The sequence below is a fragment of the Schistocerca nitens genome, chromosome 11, assembly GCF_023898315.1.
Source record: "Schistocerca nitens isolate TAMUIC-IGC-003100 chromosome 11, iqSchNite1.1, whole genome shotgun sequence".
In the NCBI taxonomy this organism is placed as follows: Eukaryota; Metazoa; Arthropoda; class Insecta; order Orthoptera; family Acrididae; genus Schistocerca; species Schistocerca nitens.
This window is the reverse complement of record NC_064624.1, coordinates 209933118-209953530: the sequence shown is the minus strand read 5'-3', so window position 1 is coordinate 209953530 and position 20413 is coordinate 209933118. Positions and strand designations below refer to the sequence as shown.

Genomic DNA, 20413 nt, shown 5'->3' with positions numbered 1-20413 from the left:
TTTCGAGATCTGTGCCAGTTGGCACCGAGGAGGTCATTCTGTTCGAGTTATCTCATTATGTTCGAGCTCAGGACATGTTCCGAGATCCTACAACAAATTAATGTCAAGGATACTGGATGGAAGGTCTGTGGATCACTTTTACTGTCCTTCTTGTAGGTGGGTGTGGCCTGTCTTTTTTTACACAAACTGCACAGCGTTCCTTTCTTTTTGATTACATATTTTTGCACATAATTACCGGGAACATCTCTGTCATCTTTTCTGACCACTCGCCTGTCTATTTCGATACCCCTGTTATGTGGGAGGTATTTACGTGTCACTGGTGACCTTTGGAGTGGATATATCTGCCAGTGAATGACTAGGGTCTGGTGGTGCAATGAGGGTGCATTGAACTGGAAGGAAGGAAAGAGAGTGCTGGAAACTGGCAGTTACGAGGAAGCAGTGTACTGAGGCAGTCGGCTTGTCATTTGGCAGCCAATGTGGTGCACGTTTTTGTGAATGGAGCTGCATCTTATTGTGAGTTTCTACAGGCAGGCTGTGCCGGATCAGAAGAGGCCAGTCAAAAGTTATTCGTATCGGATGAGCTGGGGTCCGAAATTTTTGTTGCCACTCAGTTGAAGAGAGGCTGCACCACTAATTTTGAAAAAGTGAGGTATATTTTTGAACTGATTTGAGTAGCACATGTTGCTCCTCCATATGTATTCTTCTTACAAGGAGAGACCCCAGCCGTCAGTCCGACATTTTTGAAACCACCTATACGATGACGTCGGTTAAGATCTCAGGTATCACACCCGGCAGCCATTCAACCTGGTGAGTTCTCTTTTGTGAGTAATCGAGAGGAAAAAGTTGGGAAATTTATGTGAGACTGTGTAGTGCTAAAAGAGAAGGATTATGTAAACTGGTTGCATGGAGTAATGGTTAGGGTAATGTCTCCACAATCATGGGTTCAAATCTCATCAGGTGCCTTAAATTTGTTTACCATTAAATATTTGTAAGCGTACGCTTCCGTGGCCGTTGTCTTCTTCAATAAAATTCTTCAGGGTATCAGACCGCATCATCATAATTTAAAATGCGCCAACGTTTCGGCCAGTGTTGCAGCTAGCCTTCATCAGGGCCTTACGTTAACTGCTAAATGAACACACTTGGTTCCTTAAATAGCTGCACGAGAAAACCGTGTCGTTACTTGATTGGCTGTAAAAGGAGGAGGAGGAGGGGTGAAAGGTATGCTTTATTGGTGTTTCCTTTATTAGCTGTCATTGGCTGAAATAGCTGCTTTCTATTGGTCTTTATATTAATCCACCCCATTGGAGGAGACGGACGAATAGCGAACAGGTGATGGCTGTGACGTCACACTGTTTCCATGCTGTCCAGAAGCCGGCTGCGGCGTGCCATTGCTTTGTGTGCTCGCGACCACTACTGCGGCTCTCCGCGTGTCTGCATGGGCCGCCACGGCTCTGCCGCCGCGGCTCTGCCGCCGCTCCGTAGCCCTGCTATTGCAGGCAGCCAAGACCTCGGAAGCTTGTACCCGTCCTCTCTATTCATGTTGGCGGGTCTTTTGGCTATTTCTATCGCCTCTCTAATCTTTCTTTTGAAAGTAAGAGGCTGTTTCGCCAGGACGCGGGCTTCTTGAAAAAATATTGGTTTCCCGCACTCGTCTCGGTGTTCCGCCACTGCTGACTTAGTGTGTTGTTTCAGGCGGATATATCTTTCACGTTCAGAGAGCCTTGTGCTAATCGGACGTCCCGTCTCACCTATGTAGACTAATCCACACACACAACCAATTTCATACACGCCAGCTGTGTGTAGTTTGTCAACTGCATCCTTGGTAGAACCGAGCTTGTCTGATAATTTTGTTTCTGCTTCGGAAAATTGGTTTGATGTCGGCTTTTCGTAGAATTTTGCCAATACGTTCGGTGACCCCTTGTACATATGGTAACACAGCAATGCTCTGTGCCTCCTTCTCCTCTTCCCTATTAGTCTTCTCCCTTGTCGACATGGTGCTGTCTATCATCTGCTTCCCATAGCCATTAGTTCCGAAGATGGACCTGAGGCATTCAAGTTCTGTCTTCAGATGTTCTTCGTCGCTTATCCTGTACGCTCTCTTCGTTAGCGTGTGCAGGGCGGACTTCTTCTGCGTGGGGTGATGGTGGGAGGAGGCGTTCTGAATAAAGCAAAGCCACCGAAGCAAAACATCAACGCTGAGGAATACCATGCCATCAAGGAACTCAGGGACAACCCCCACTTAGTAGTGGTACAGGCAGGTAAGGGCAACGCCACTGTAGTCTTGGACACAACTGATTACAACAAACGAATGGAAGATATTCTCGCAGAACCTATCTACAAGAAACTCCAGGGAGATCCGACGGCCAAGCTAATCAGAACGACGCAGGCACTGCTCAAGCACTCTAGAATCAACTTCGACAAGGCCAGAAGATTCATCCAGCAAGTGACACAGGCACCAAGGATATATGGTGTACCGAAGGTACACAAAACCGACTTTCCCTTAAGGCCCATAGTAAACAGTATAAATTCGCCGACCTACTACCTAGCGAAAGAACTGGCACCTAGGCTCCGACACCTAGTGCACCAAACCGAGTCCTACGTTAAGGATTCCACTCACTTCGTGTCTCTCCTAAAGGAAATGTGTGTTACGGACCAAGATCTGATGGTTAGTTTCGACGTCAAATCCCTATTCACGAATGTCCCAGTGTCAGATACTGTGAACATCCTAGAAGAACGCGTGGCACCTGATGTATGTGAGCTTGTGCGCCACTGTCTGACGACCACCTATTTCAAGTGGAGAGGTCAATTTTATGAACAAACTGACGGTGTAGCTATGGGCTCACCCCTATCGCCTATCGCAGCAGAAATTTTCATGGAGGCATTTGAGGAAACAGCCCTCCAGTCCGCACCATTACGTCCAAATTGTTGGCTTCGCTATGTGGATGATACTTTCGTCATCTGGCCCCACGGAGAAGAGGAGTTACAGAACTTCCACAAGCACCTTAACCAACAGCATAGGAAAATTCAGTTTACAATGGAAACAGAGAAGAATGGGGTGCTGCCTTTTCTCGACGTGGAAGTTTATCGAAAACCTGATGGTAAACTTGGCCACAAAGTGTACAGGAAACCAACCAATACGGACAGGTACCTTCACGCCTCCTCCCACCATCACCCCACGCAGAAGAAGTCCGCCCTGCACACGCTAACGAAGAGAGCGTACAGGATAAGCGACGAAGAACATCTGAAGACAGAACTTGAATGCCTCAGGTCCATCTTCGGAACTAATGGCTATGGGAAGCAGATGATAGACAGCACCATGTCGACAAGGGAGAAGACTAATAGGGAAGAGGAGAAGGAGGCACAGAGCATTGTTGTGTTACCATATGTACAAGGGGTCACCGAACGTATTGGCAAAATTCTACGAAAAGCCGACATCAAACCAATTTTCCGAAGCAGAAACAAAATATCAGACATGCTCGGTTCTACCAAGGATGCAGTTGACAAACTACACACAGCTGGCGTGTATGAAATTGGTTGTGCGTGTGGATTAGTCTACATAGGTGAGACGGGACGTCCGATTAGCACAAGGCTCTCTGAACATGAAAGATATATCCGCCTGAAACAGCACACTAAGTCAGCAGTGGCGGAACACCGAGACGAGTGCGGGAAACCAATATTTTTTCAAGAAGCCCGCGTCCTGGCGAAACAGCCTCTCACTTTCAAAAGAAAGATTAGAGAGGCGATAGAAATAGCCAAAAGACCCGCCAACATGAATAGAGAGGACGGGTACAAGCTTCCGAGGTCTTGGCTGCCTGCAATAGCAGGGCTACGGAGCGGCGGCAGAGCCGTGGCGGCCCATGCACACACGCGGAGAGCCGCAGTAGTGGTCGCGAGCACACAAAGCAATGGCACGCTGCAGCCGGCTTCTGGACAGCATGGAAACAGTGTGACGTCACAGCCATCACCTGTTCGCTATTCGTCCGTCTCCTCCAATGGGGTGGATTAATATAAAGACCAATACAAAGCAGCTATTTCAGCCAATGACAGATAATAAAGGAAACACCAATAAAGCATACTTTTCACCCCTCCTCCTCCTCCTTTTACAGCCAATCAAGTAACGACACGGTTTTCTCGTGCAGCTATTTAAGGAACCAAGTGTGTTCATTTAGCAGTTAACGTAAGGCCCTGATGAAGGCTAGCTGCAACGCTGGCCGAAACGTTGGCGCATTTTAAATTATGACGATGCGGTCTGATACCCTGAAGAATTTTATTGAACATTAAATATTTATCAAAATGACATCGATCATTATTTTTATTCAATGAATTGGTATAAATGTAGCTTTTTATTTCTATTCCTTTGTCACATTTTAAAAACTGTATGAATTTTTTCATTTGTTCTCATTTTTTCTTTATACCATCCTTTCTACAATCGGAATTTTTGATTTAAATATCTGAAGATGCAGATCTACTGGTAAAAAAGACAAAATAATCTGTTTACATTGACTGTCCAATAGTGTCAAAAATGTATTTTCCATTGCACTATATATAGAATACGGGAGATGAAGATTTAAACAAAATAAGGTATTATAAGCAAAACAAAATTCAAGGAAAATGAGGAATAAAAACAATGACTGCAATAACACGGATGAAAAAATAGGATGATAAAGTGAAAGCAATTAAATCAAAATTACTACACGAGATTGATTTAAATCACATGAACAAATATTTCAAAAGCAAAAAAAAATGATAGGAAGAAAAATGAGAGCAAATTGAGAAGCTGATACGGTTAAAATGACATGACAAAGGAACACAACACGTAAGTGTTACAGCAATGCTTCGGGCACTCCAATGAGAATTCCCAGAGGGAAGGCTATGTTCTTTTTGAGAAACACTATTGAGAAAATTTAGAGACCTGCCATTTGAAGCTGGCTGCCAAACAATTCTACTGCTGTCGACGTACATTGCGTGTAAGGACTACGAAGATGAGACACGAGAAATTAGGGCTTATGTGGAGGCACGCAGACAGTCACTTCTCCCTCGCTCTATTTGTGAGTGGAACAGGAAAAGAAACAACTAGTAGTAATACCAGAGAAGCAAAGTTGCTACTCACCATATAACAGAGATGCTGAGTTGCGATAGACACAATAAAAATGTAGCGGGACTTTGAATTTCGCCGCGCTACACTCGTTCCCTCAGATATAAATCATACTGTCGCAGCTGCATGAGCGCTCGACGGCAGAGAAAATATATAAGAAAATGAAGGTACTAAAATTGTAACTTTTTTGTTTTCTACCAGCTTGTCTCTTGAGAGCGGTAGCTTAGCTTACTCATTAGCTAGTCTTGGTCGGATTAAGACGAGAAAAGTCATTGATGTGCAGACGTATTGTGGAAGTTTGTATGAAATTTGGAGGATGGAGGCAGCAACGTAAAATACATTGCATTTAATATCAAGACGGTTTTTGTATACATTAGTAATTCCTGGACAATGAAATTTATTGCAAGATTTCGGAGCAGCTATGACTTTTCACGGAGAAATGAAGGAGGAGATTTTTGGAGAACAAGACCTGGACTCCACACGAGAGAAGCCATGTTAACATGGTAAAGGATGAACTCTTATCTACGCCATTTCCCCCTGTTAGTCACATTTTGTTATTCTCTGTTCTCTTTCAAATAATTTTTGTAGTGGAAATTGGTTTGACTTTTGCTCAGAAACGCCACAAGGACCACCCCGACAATAGCTTTTCCGAATCACGAAGTCCGATAGCTTTTCTGTAATACGGAGTCCGATTTGCATTTCATTCTTTCCCTTTTTCAAGGTCATTAACGATTTTAAAACCCCCTTTTTATTCACCATTTCTTCCCACATTTTCAACCTTTTCTTTTCTTTTTTATTAACCACATCAACTGGCGACTGTGGTGGTTGCTTGGTTGTTTTGGGGAAGGAGACCAGACAGCGAAGTCATCGGTCTCATCAAATTAGGGAAGGAGGGGGAAGGAAGTCGGCCGTGCCCTTGGAAAGGAACCATCCCGGCATTTGCCTGGAGCGATGTAGGGAAATCACGGAAAACCTAAATCAGGATGGCCGGACGCGGGATTGAACCGTCATCCTCCCGAATGCGAGTCCAGTGTCTAACCACTGCGCCACCTCGCTCGGTGGCGACCGTGACAGGACCAATTGTCGCACCCTGGAGTAGTTTCCAGGCATTTCCTGTCTCCCCTCGGTCCGAATGGCAGGGTGCTGGTGGGCACGCCTCATCTGCAGTCGGGCTCCCCACCTCCTCAACTACGTCAGCGTGGGGCGCTCCACCCGGCAGTCGTAAGCCGTATTTGCGGGGGAGGAATGCGGTACCGACATTCGGTACCGCGCTCTTTAGGGGTCGCAGTTATCGACCGCGGTCCGTACTAGTATCGCCGGACCCGCGAGTCGAGACTAGCGCCACTCTGCGGCTCGCGACAAGTCTCTGGCGTGCGCTCGGCCATTCTCGCTCGGGACGTCGAGTAGGGAAGTAGTACAGTCTTCAGCTGATAGGAAGCAACCTGTAACAATGTGCTCAGTTAAAGTACGGCCTATTTGATGCCTCTGTAACTATCTGTCTGTAATTACATTCCTCCTGACTACGAAGACTCCTGTACCACAAGTCAAGTACAATATATTATCCTTTACCGAAGACTTCTAATTGTTTTAGTCACTGTAGACCCAGAGCACGCAGCCAGATCCTTATCAACTTCACTGACAAACCTGCTGTATATGCAAAGAGGAATTGTACGTTTCTATTTAGCATCGGCCACCAGTCATTCGCATTGGTGACGATTCGTTCGTCGTCGTCGTAACTTCTACTGCGGTGGAATTTTACAACTTACTACGCGGTGGGAAAAAATTTGTTCGAGGAAATGGAGACTGGGTTAAAAAGTGGGAGAAGATTCTGTCAGATAGCTCAATACACACGGATCGTCTGTAACATAATAATTTATATTTACAGCAACGGATCGGCACTCGTAAATTTTACGAGAAACTTACCTCGAATGTTTCGTCGGGTTCTAGGGGGTCGGAAGAAAACACGAGGGCGTGCGAGTAGCCACGCAGTCGGGTGGCGACTGTGCCGCCGGACCGCAGTACTACGTTCTTCCCGCTGACAGCACCAAACCTGGGAAATGGAAAGACACCGACACAGTTACGTAGCTGCTGGGGGTTTCAGAGCTTCACGAAAATCAGACTTATAATACTGAGGTGACCAGAATGTAATGTTGTTTTTCTGCATTACCGTGTATACACAAATAATCGGTGTGACTGAATTATGTGGAGTTGGCTTTAATTTGTTTTTGTGCTCTCTCTCTCTCTCTCTCTCTCTCTCTCTCTGTGTGTGTGTGTGTCACTCGTTACGTGTGTTGCTGTTTAAGCACAGCTTTGAATGCCTGATTTTCATGCATGCCCATCTGGTGGTTGCAGGATGGATGTCCGGCCTCTTCAAGAACAATGACTGAATCAGTTTTCCCTTTTCCTCACTTTGTCACACACCTTCCTGGTGTATGTCCACAGGAGCTGTCCACGACTGACACGTTACATAAATTCAGCAACACACAAGGAGACACTGCCAAACGTGCACCGGCCGGTCGGCCGCACAGTCACTGTCCGTCCACTTTTCAGGATTTGCTCTCGTCGACACGCCGTTCACTGATATTTCTGGAGTAGCTTTCCTCTTAAATATCGTGTAACGTTGCAGCTTTGACCTATCGCCCATTACAGACGCCACTGTACACATATGCTTCTCACTGCCACCAGTTTGTTATCGTGACGCCGGATTCCCCTTTCGATGCGCATTACAGATTTGCAATAGAACGTAGGAATGTTCACGGCACAAATTTATCACGTATCCACGAATATACACTACTTTTTCCTCCTAACTGCCCGTAAGCCATTGAGCGACGGTAGTTTTCCTCTGGAAGACACTTCCGTTTCAACTGAAAACACTCGACAGACTGTCCCCAGGCTAGCTTTGATAACGAGAACTTGTACCCGTAATTGACAAATTACTACGCAGTTAATGCTTCATTTCTAACCTGCTATCGACACGTCACAGATTGAGGCCGCAACGTAGTACGACGGGATTTATTGTCGGAAGCACAGCAGTACCAAACTTACGACAAAAAATCTGTGCACCCAGTTTCTCATCCTTAAATTCGGGAAAAAATATGCACAAATTATTTGTGTGTATATGGTAAATTAAAACAGATAAATTTTTAACAATTTTTTTTATTTTTAATTGACACTGTAATTGCCCTAATTCCCAATAACCGTTTTCCATATAGTGTGCAAATTTAAATGCCAGATCTATAAAAATCAATTTTTTGGACACCATCCAAATGTTCGAATTTTTGACACTCAGGAAATGTTGTAGCCATCGCAACAAATGGAAATCCAAAAATGCAGTATCGGGTGATCACACCCAAATTCATTAATTTTTTTTTCCCGAAGTTCGTGCCACACACTGCCATTTTGAACTACCGTGTTGTGGAATAGTACCCTTCCTGTTGACAACTGCTGGGTGCTTTTCAATTAAACATTGATTTACTCCATCCAGTTGTTCACAGCACAGGTTTGGACACACTGACCACTCTTCCTGCTCAATGAAATACGAATACTGGTGCATTATCTACATCTACATTTATACTCTGCAAACCAATGTGAAGCACACGGCAGAGGATAGTTAACACAGTACTACACGTCAGGAAAAATAAGTACTCTAGTGCCTCCTGAAATGTATCGAGGGGCAGGCAAAATTACGTTAATGAAGTAACTTCTCCTAGTCTCCGGTCTATTTTATGCATGACGCAATACAGGTAATCACTTCATTCAGTACGGATTTTATCTAACAGATGGAGACCTTTTGCGTTATTGTTGCAACCATGACATTGTATAACATACAGCAATAAAGCTTCGTCAACTCATTTTAAATGACAGCATAAGCAAAATAGAGATTTACATAAGATTTCTGCAAAGATTAAAGTTATTTAAATTACTCACCACATACTTTAATGGGAACACTATGGTCTACTGACATAAGAATGACTATTCTATTGAAAAACCAATTCTTTCAAAAACATTGTCTACAAAAGAAACTTTCAAATTATAGAAACACCAAATATAAATTTTACATTAAGTTAAAAAATATTAATTTAAGTAACAAATACTACTCTTTTGTACCATTAAGTTGCCAAAAATGCGGTGCGAACAACTAGGTTACAGACAGACACAAAACATGCCTACTGCAGCTTTAGCCAGTCATGTTTTCTGTGTGCTCAGATGTTATTCAGTGGTTCAGGTGTTTAGTTAAGATAATCCATGAACTATCAACACACAGAAAGATAAGTACATTCACTTCATACTTGTAATTATTTCTTCCCAGCTGTACGCATGTGGTGCAACATTGGTTTGAAGTTACACAAAAAATGCACTTTTATTCATGAAAGCTGAACTTAACGGTTACAGCTTGTCTGCTAAGGAATATTATGTGCTGTAATTAGCTTACACGTGAAACTTCCTGACAGATTACAAATGTGTGTCACATGCACACACAGGAGATGAGGTGCTGGCAGAACTAAAGCTGTGAGTACGGGTTGTGAGTCATGCTTGGGTAGTCCAGCTGGCAGAACACTTGCCTGCAAAAAGCAAAGGTCCCTAGTTTGAGTCTCAATCTGGCACACAGTTTTAGTCTGCCATGAAATTCCATATCAGTGCATATTGGGTGATCAAAAAGTCAGTATAAATTTGAAAACTGAATAAATCACGGAATAATGTAGATAGAGAGGTACAAATTGACACACATGTTTGGAATGACACGGAGTTTTTTTAGAACCAAGAAAATAGAAAAGTTCAAAAAATGTTCGACAGATGGCGCTTCATCTGATCAGAATAGCAATAATTAGCATAACAAAGTAAGGCAAAGCAAAGACTATGTTCTGTACAGGAAATTCTCAATATGTCCACCATCATTCCTCAACAATAGCTGTAGTCGAGGAATAATGTTGTGAACAGCACTGTAAAGCATGTCCGGAGTTATGGTGAGGCATTGGCGTTCGATGTTGTCTTTCAGCATCCCTAGAGATGTCGGTCGATCACGATACACTTGCGACTTCAGGTAACCCCAAAGCCAATAATCGCACGGGCTGAGGTCTGGGGACCTGGGAGGCCAAGCATGACGAAAGTGGTGGCTGAGCACACGATCGTCACCAAACGACGCGCGCAAGAGATCTTTCACGCGTCTAGCAATATGGGGTGGAGCGCCATCCTGCATAAACATCGTACGTTCCAGCGGGTGTTTATCAGCCAGGCTGGGGATGATGCGATTCTGTAACATATCGGCGTACCTCTCAATTGTCACAGTAGTAGTTACAAAACCAGAATCACGCATTTCCTCAAAGAAAAAAGGCGCGATAGCAGTAGATGTGGTAAATCCAACCCATACCGTGACTTTCTCGTCGTGCAATGGAGTTTCCACGACAGTTCTACCGGTAGGATTTTCGGTAGCCCAAATTCAGCAGTTGTGGGCGTTGACAGACCCTCGGAGCGCGAAGTGAGCTTCGTCGGCCCACAACACGTTACTGAACTAATTGTCATCTTCCGCCATCTTTTGAAACGCCCACACCGCAAATGCCCTCCGCTTCACTAAATCGCCAGGTAACAGTTCACGATGCCGACGGATTTTGTACAGATAGCATCGGAGGGTAATCCAAAGTGCCAACCGAACAGTAGTGTATGGAATGCCGGTGCGACGTGCGACTGCACGAGCGAGGACTTCCCCGTGTATAGACGAACCCGCTACAGTCTCCATTTCTTTCTGAACTGTAGAATGTAGACAGTTGGGAAAGTGCGTCTCACAGGAAACATGCAAGGGGTAAGTCACTGCAGTCACTATATTCATCTGTGTCCTCGGTGGCTCAGATGGATAGTGTAATTGCCATGTAAGCAGGAGATCCTGGGTTCGAGTCCCGGTCGGGGCACACATTTTCAGCTGTCCACATCGAGGTATATCAACAACACCTGTCAGCAGCTGAGGGTTTCAATTAACTATCATTTATTCTAGAGAAGCTGCATGATCATCAACGGTATCTGTTCTTTCGAGAACAGTTACTGTCTTCATATGTATGTCTAATTAGGCTGGTGACCATTTCCTTTTATGTAATTGCAGTTTACTTTATTACTAACAGAAGACTGAAAGACTGATTCGATTCCTGTTTGTCCTGCTACTGCTTCCCTTCAGTAGAAATTTTTAGAGAAACAAAAACAGTCCGATACCTTAACAATTATACGCACGATCACAGACAAATTAAAATCGTGTAGCGGAACTTTGAATTTTGCCGCACTACACTCGTTCCCTCATATATAAATTATACCATCGGACCTGTATGAGCGCTCTACGGCAGAGAAAATATGTAAGAAAATGAAGGTACTAAAATTGTAACTCTTTTTGGTTTCTACCCGCTCTTGTCTCTGGAGAGCGGAAGCTCAACTCACTAATTAGCTAGTCTCAGTTGGATTAAGACGAAAAAACTTATTGCTGCGCAGACGTATTGTGGAAGTTTGTACGAAATTCGAAGGATTGAAGCAGCAACGTAAAATACATTGCATTCCATATCAAGATGGTTTTGATTTGTATACATTAGTAATTCCTGGACAATGAAATTTATTGCAAAATTTCCGAGCAGCTACAACTTTTCACGTGGAAATGAAGCAGGAGATTTTTGGAGAACAAGACCTAGACACCGCACGAGAAAACACATGTTAACACGGTAAAAGATGAACTCTTATCTGCTTCATTTCCCCCTGTTAATCACATTTTGTTATTCTCTGTTCTCTTTTAAATAATTTTTGTAGTGGAAATTGGTTTGACTTTTGCTCAGAAAAGCCACAAGGACCACCCAAACAATAGCTTTTCCGAATCACGAAGTCGGATAACTTTTCTGCAATACGAAGTCCGATTTGCATTTCATTCTTTCCCTTTTTCACGGTCATTAACGATTTTAAAAACCCCTTTTTTATTCACCATTTCTTCCCACATATTCAACCTTTTCTTTTCTTTTCTTCTCTTTTTCTTTTTTATTAACCACTACAATGGTTTCACAGGATTAACACTACTGGTGTGTTGCTAATTTAGTAGTAGCCGATTGTGTTACAACCTCAGACACACGACCACTACCTGCAGCCACTCTGCAACGTAGACGTGTCGAATGGGAGCGACGATCTGGAGCACGGCAAGGGAGGGGGAGGGGCAGCAGGGCGCGGGCGAGGCGAGGTGAGACGAGGCGAACCCGGACTGCCCGGAACGGCAGGCGAAGGGGAGGGGGGGGAGTTTCCGTCGCTTAAAAGAAATATGAGCTTCGTAACTCTGTCATTTCCCACCGATGGCCCCGTGCCCGTAAAACAGATTTTTGCCCACTGTCAGTTGCTCGAGAAAACGAGCCTGTCCTATACGAGGTGTTCTGAGACGAGTAGTCAGTGTTTGGGAATACGATGGGAATGCCAATTTGAAGTGAGAAACTTTGTAAGGAAATTTGCCCTATCCCAAATGACTAAAATAGCACACATTTACAGCAGCAATGAATATGCAGATATGGTGTACGTTTCCTGCTTCTGCCACAGTAGTGCTCCTGCTGCTGCCATCTCAGAATACTGTCGGGGTCTTCCGACACGTCAATTCCTGACTAGTTTGTTTCAAGAGTTTTCAGCATTCTTTCTTTCTTTTTTTCTTTTACGAAGCAGGTATTCTTTAGAGTGCCCATTTTTCTTCCGAACATGTAGTTTGACAACCTGCAGCTACACACTGGCAAAACGTGCAGCGCAGTCCCACTTCTGGCACATGGAGACTTTACACGTATCTACGTGCCACGACCTACCGTACCTTCCTTTGTCGTCGGCATTGTCATTGTTGCCGTGAGGCACCGTTACACCAAGAGGAAAGGCGCGTCGATCTTAGAGCACGACATATGATGACCTTAAGTCATTGACAACACACAACGGTCGCGGTAGCACCTGATTCCAGAATAGCTGCAGTAGTTAGGATTTACGAACCACCCCTCTTGACCAGGTTCCCAAAACTTCACTCGTAACGAGATCCCTTCGAAGCAAATTGTCATAACGATTGTCTATAAAGGCTTCGTACAACGATAAGAAATGTTACGGTTTATGGAATAATAACAGATACGACCTACTGTCTTGTTTCTTCTGCTTTATTTAACATAACTTTGTTCAGAGTTTTATTTCGCAGTCACCACTCATTCCCACTCTGATGTGGAGTATATGCGAGTGCCTGAACCCTAACTCCCAAGTTCCATCGAAACCTTTTGATGAACAGTTTTGGTTGCTCATAAACTGGAGCCCGCTCTCCGCGTCCCTTGTGAGATGCGTATAGATTTATCCCGGAATTGACCGCCCTGTAGGTGTACTCAATTTAATGACCACACTTCACTGCCCGCGATTTCGTGTAACTAAATGTCCTTTTGTTACTCTGATTCTACACCGTAGTTATTTAAAACTGGCCCCTATATTTTTTCACCACGCACAATCAGCACTTCTTTAGTTGTTTTCTAAGAGTAAACCAAAAAAATGACGCCGTATCACCGGCTTCGTTGATATAAAGCAAAACAGCTCAATATGCCCAATTTTACCTCTTCTTATAGGATCGGTTACCTTATTCATTAATTTACTACATATTATTTCCAATACATTAAACAGGTATCGCCGTTATATTTTAATTGTATTCAAAAGCATGTTATTATTATTATGACCGACCAAATCTTAACAAATCGCGCAGTGTGCGTTTTTAACGATAGCTTTACACTCGCCCAGCCTTTATTCGTGCAATATTATATATAAATATACAGATAGGACCGAAAGATCGATCTGTCTACCATAACCAATAGAGGCAAATACTCTATTCAAGTTCCGTTACAGCTATCTTGACTCTGTAGTGGATAATAAAAAAAAAATAAATGGAAAGAAGAGAGACCGTGAAAAAGGGAAAGAATGAAAAGCTAATCGGACTTCGTATTACAGAAAATCTATTGTTAGGGTGGTCCTTGTGGCGTTTTTGAGCAAAAGTTAAACCAATTTCCACTACAAAATTTTTTAAAAGGAACAGAGAATAACAGAATGTAACTGACAGGGGAAGTGGCGCAGATAAATCATCCTTTACCAGGTTAACTTGTGTTCTTTCTTGCGGCGTCTCCTTCATTTCTGGGTGAAAAGTCGGCTCCGAAATCTTGCAGTAAGTTTGATTGTCCAGGAATTTATAATGTACACAAAACCGTCTTGCTATTAAATGCAATTTATTTTAGTTGCTTCTCTCCATCCTCCGAATTTCTCACAACTTCCACAATGTCTACACATTAATAAGTTTTTTCGTCTTAATCAGCTCACGTCTGCCTTAAGCTACTGCTATCAAGAGACAATTGAAAACGGATAGAAAAACAAAAAAAGGTTACAATTTTGGTATTTTCTCTGCCGTCTAGCGCTCATACCGCTGCGACGGGATATTTTTTATCTGAGGGAACGAGTGTAGCGCGGCGAAATTCAAAGTCCCGCTACAACTCGTATTGTTACAACGACAATGTCTATGTTGAGCACTATGTGCAAAAACTAGAACACGTGTCCACGATCTCCACTTCAGTCACTAAGTCCCACGACTCAAATTTTGTCACCTGTCAAGTGACAACCGTCACTTGCTTCCATTAATACTGTTCAGTGATGAAGGCACATTTACACAGAACGGAGTTGATGACGTACGCAATAACTGTCGAGGGTTGCAGGGAAATCCACACGCTGCAGTAGAAATCAATTTTTTGATCAACGTTTGCAGGAACACAATTAGAAACATGTCGACATACACATTTTACGAGAGTGAGTGGTGGGACAGAATTACTCGCATTTTTTGGAAAATTCGTTTGTCGTACATTTTGATGATGTTCCTTTGGCCACGTGCACTTCAACGTACTTCCGGCACGACAGAGCCGCTCCACATTTTATCAGACGAGTGAATCGACATCTCAGTTACTCTTACTCTAATCGTTGGACATTTTGTCATATCATAGTACAATTAACTGGTCACCTAGATCACCACATTTTTCACCATTAGATTTTTGTACATAGTACCACACAAAGTCTGAGGCATACATAAGAACTGCCGAGTTACATTGTGGACACCGCTGCCCTGATTACGGAAAATGGAGAGGCACCCGGACAAGTGACCCGAAACGTTCGACCGAGAGTGCGGAAATGGTGAAGTTGACAGTGGAACATCTGAACATTAATTGTGAACTGTACAACCCCTGAAATGTAATGTGCATCGAAAAAGAACATTGTAATGTTTACTAATTGTTGCGTAAAACTGACAATGTCCTGAAAAAAATAAGTTACAATGCATATTAAATGTGATCCATCTCAGACACCGTTCGGAATGGAGAATATCTCCATATGAAGCCCTTTCCTTCAAATGCTTCCAGTCATATCCCTGAACACTAACCATTCCTCCTTTGACATCCTGTGTAATCATACCTTCATTAATACGAGGGGCATTCAATAAGCGATCAAACACATTTTTCTGAAAGCATGTCAGTTTTATTCAGAATTCCAATACACCACATTATTCCCCAATCTTAACGGCTCTACCGGTCGACGTCAGAGCCGACGTATCGCTGCACCGATAACCTCCCCACCGTCCACACACTACGCCTCAAAGAGTGCGTCCTCCGTCGGGCCGGACAGGTGTAAATCGGAAGGTGGGGCAGCGACGAACCCGGCGGGCACGCAAGTTCGAGTACCCCGACTGGTGGAAGTGTCGGCAATGTCGACAGACACACAGTTGTGCACAAGTTGTGCACTCAAATGAGTGTGTATGCACGTTCTGACATTGCAGGAGTCACAGCCGGGCAGACAGCTTTCCTCGAGCTCATTGTGACGGTGGCAGACGTCTCGCCCGCCACTCGCCGGGATTTTGTTCGGTGCCGGGTCTCCGTACGTATTCCGGAAATGCCTACGAATATGTGCGACACACTCTGTTTTCTGCCAAAAGAAACCCGATCGCAGGTCGCCACTCGGAACGCGCCTCCGTTACAGGCAGCATTTTGGCGCCACCTATCGGAACTTCTCAAAACCTATCGGTGATTCAGTGGGAGCATTCCACGATGTCCTACAACCAGTTTAACATTCTTTCGACTGAAATAGGTTGGGGGGGGGGGGGGGGGGGGGGGGGGAAGCCACATTACTTATTGTACGCTCCTCGGAACTATCGGCACCGGACTGAGCCGAGAGCCGTTTGCAATGTAACGGTACTTTGAATAGCGCACCTCCACCAGAGCAAAGATGTGATTTACGGTCGCGCATGCAGAAGAGCGCTGCGCCAGCGACAGATTTTTGTAAGTAATTTTGATCTTTTTCTTTTCCCCTTTTGCGTAGGTGCTTGTTTTAACAACTAGTTCATTACTCTCTTGTTATCTTGTCTTCATACGTTTACGACGTGTATTTTTCGGCGTTGATGTTAAAGAATGATTTTAACTGGAAATTAAAACTATATTACGAAACGAACACACGGCGTTTTCAAGTTGTTTCAGTAGTGATTCGCAATGGTTATCGCCAAATTTATAAATTAATCCAGACAGTGAGAACTTCAAGAAATTTTCATCAGACGGAGAACAAGAGGACCGGCGAACAATGAAAAAAAGGACATCCTACAAGAAAATTGAGAAGTATTCCAGATGCAGCCGCGAAGACTATATTATAATAAATACTACGTTTCTGACAGAATTATAAGGTAAATTTCAACTTATTTCTGATGCTATTTCCTTACAGTCCCTTTTTGTAGTGTTCCGGAACCGGTCTGCCATTCACGGTCAAATTACAGCACTATCTCAATCAGTAATACGAAGTCAGTCTTATCCGTAACTTATTCCATCAAAATTCAAAACCCAATCAGATTTTCTATTTTGTATTTTCACGGCAGAACCCCGAGGGAAGGAAACACTACATCAAGTCGAGACATATTCCTTCTGACTGACCACCTCGATCCACAACTTTCGAGATGTCACAGCAGAAAACAGAGTCTAATTCAGCACGACCGACGTTCCCGAACACCGTGCCGTCCGACAGGGAGGAGGTCGCCCCGTTCGAGTCCGCACGCGCCGCCCGCCGCACGCCTCACCTGTGGCAGGAGTCGGCGGGCACCGCCGTCTGGCTGCTCGGGCCCAGCGTCTCGCTCGCGTTGCCGCCGCCCACGGTCGTCGGAGTCGTCTCCGTTGTCAGCTGTTCGCAAATACAAATACCGTGAGTACACTGCCGTACGGATGTGAACGAATAATATCTATCGACACGTATTACAATCAGTGAGCAAGTGAACTTCGTACAGCCGTAAGACAGCGGCAAACTGTGATAAACGGAGTGGCTTATATACACAGGCTCTGTATATCCCGCAACATTCCCAGCACGTATATGCCGAGATGTGGTGGACACTGTAGCATAATTTAGCCCCTGCCACTAATTTTGGATACGGTGAAGGAAAAGGTTTTCCCAAAGGGTGTAGAAACTCCTCAGTCAGGCTCACGTTATGTTCCTCAGATGAGGGCCAGATACATGGCACCGACAGGAAAATTTTCTGAAAAATATTACAGAGTTATGAGGGGACAGGATTTCTAGCCAGTTCTGCACCAGTTACATCAGATTTCAGGAATTTATTTCACTTTACAATGGTAATGCACAGTTGCCAAATATCAACAGACTGTCCGTAATTGTTACAGAAGTATGACATTCACTACAGAGTTATGAGAAGTGATATTCCAGAAAAAATCGGAGAAGACACTGTTTAATATTTCACTAACCGTGTGCTACTGAAATGTTTTATACACTGTAATTATTTCATTCCTTAGTAGGCAGCAAATCCAAACGAATCCACAGGTTTTTAAGACAGGTTATCCTCAGCGATAACAAAAAATTTCTTGTTCAACATGTGAGAGTTTAAAGAAGAGGAATAAAATTGCTTTTGAAGCAAGCGACGTCACGAGGTTTGAGGCATTCGCCCATAAGCTGTTGCGATTTTTCTGTCCAGGTGACATCGCAATATGTGCGGTGCACCCATTTATCTGTATTTAACAATACGCACCACCCTGGCACTATTATAGCAATGGCTGTCTCTCTAAACTATTTTTTTTAATTGTGCGAGGATTAAATTATTATACACTCGTGACATTATTTGTAAGTTTGTGATATCATTTGTGTTCAGTTGTTTTATTTGTCTCTTTAGAACCCATAAAAACAGCATATATAAGAATGGATTTACTCAATGTTAATTCTTTGTCATCAGCTGTTTTAGGTATACATGTACTGCCTGTTGGTGACACAGGAAAGTTTCTGCCAGGCCGGGACTCGACCCCGTATTTCCCGCCTATTGCGGGATGCCCGTGCACACCCCACAAACTGGTCTAAACATGCACATACCACACTGTCTGCATCCCCTCACGCTTGCAACATTACTCAGATTCCCACAATAGAAAGAATCAGACTGTGTGTTCAACGTGATTATTGTCATTTTGCCTGTCTAGGCTTTAATACTTATTTTACATGCATGCATGACTGTAGGCACAGACACTGTTAAATAAGTGCAAAATAAGATCATAAGTATCGTTTTAGTTATGTTGAGTGTATATTACTTTTGCAGTATCTGAAAATTACAGAAATGTCTCTGAAGCACCCCTGATATTTACTAAACTAATTTTTAGCTTTTTCCTCTTCAGATGATTTTTTCATTTACAATTGTTTTTATTCCTCGAAAATCCTCTTTATTTAGAGTCAGACAGTGATTGGAATGTAGCGGTCAGAGGCCTGAATCGGAATTCTAATTTTTAAAATTTTCTGGGGGAGGGCCCCCCCCAAGAACCCCCTCCATACTTGCCACATAATTTCTGACAGCTGCTACGGTAATGGATTCCTGAAATACACTGTGCTGTGCGCGCAAAAACTTAACTGAGCAGTATTTCATTATTTAAAGTGTTAAAGAGCAGGAAAGTACCCTGTGTTCCAGGACTAATAGTTTCTTCGCTGGGGAAGAGATTCAGACAGGCTGGTGAATGTTAAGAAATAGAGGCAGGAGTACTAAAGCTGTGTACGCCTGCGGTTACTTTTTGACGATCACCTGTAAAGACTGAGGCACCTGCCGTACCTGCGAACCAATTTTCCGACACCCTCCGCACAAAATGTTAATGCCGGAGAACTGAAACTAGTCTTGACATCGTCTCGAAGCTTTTCGTAACTTTGGAAGTGCCGTCCCCTCCTAGCCACGTCTTCAGCTCGGGAAACAATTCCGTAAGTCAGTCACGGCATCATCAGGTTTTTTCAGTGCGACTGGCTCGTCCTCCAAAAAACGAATTTCTGCTGAAATACACCCGACGGCTAGCAGAAAATGAAAGACACTTTGCAATTCCCTCTCTGCGGAAGAATCGATCGGAGAGGCCCGATTTACCGACTGCAGCTCGCCAGAGACTGAAGCCCCTAACGTGGCAGTCACGGGAGATCCGCAGCCGGCTGCCGCCCGCACCGCCTGCCGCTCGTCCGCTGCCCGCACCGTGCAATTGAGGTCAGGGACAGGCAGCGGGAAACCTCGTACGTCAGGGGGGAGAGTCGTCGGTAGTGAAATTGAGGCTCGGGAGAAAAAACGAGAAGAGCCGTAATACCATTTCTCAAGTGCCCTCTCTGGTGCCTCTCCTTCCATCTTTGCTACGCTTGCCCTCATTACAAGTGGGTGCGTCCCGTAGTGGGATCTGCATTACCTGGCCTTCCCGTCTGCAGATGCCGACTCGAGAAGTGGCCACGACCTGGAGAAGGGGCTGTCACGGTGGCCCTGCCCCGGAAAATTTTTAGACGTCAGAAGCCAGATTCGGGCCTCTACGCAATATTTCAGTTGCTTTTTAGCCAAAAATAAAGAACATTTTCTAGGACTAAAAACAACTGTAAATAAAAACTTCAGGTTAACTGCAAAAGGCTAAATATTAGTTTAACTTTTTCATTTTCCTTCTTACTGCAATCGTGCTAAGCAAATCTGGGCTACTAGTACTCGGAACATTTACAAACACTTCCACCCGATTAGTTTTTCTGTTTCACTTGCCGTTTAACTGAACGACGCCATCTGTGCCACACACGTCTTTATCGTAACTTAACAATCGACAAAGGAACAGACAAAACATCTATTTGCTTGCATTTTTGGGAAAACTACTAAAAAAACACGATATACACAGTGTTTTTGAATCCTACGAAGACTAATAAAATCACCAAACGAAGATAATGTCACAAAATCACCGAAAATTTCATCCGCCTTTAACACTTTACTCACGGCAGGGGGACAGGGGAAATTAATAACAATAATGAAGAAGACGGGCA

General features: G+C 43.9%; 1 protein-coding gene across 1 annotated transcript in view; it reads right to left on the bottom strand.

Annotated features, from left to right (window-relative positions):
* The window catches only part of LOC126212792 (neuralized-like protein 4), a 303166-nt gene that overhangs the window by 138965 nt on the left and 143788 nt on the right, over positions 1-20413 (bottom strand). Inside the window, exons 17-18 of the mRNA XM_049940194.1 lie at positions 17190-17290; positions 7019-7145 (exon numbers count right to left, since the gene is read on the bottom strand). Coding sequence (XP_049796151.1) covers positions 7019-7145; positions 17190-17290 — 228 coding nt within the window. The remainder of the gene's footprint in view (positions 1-7018; positions 7146-17189; positions 17291-20413) is intronic.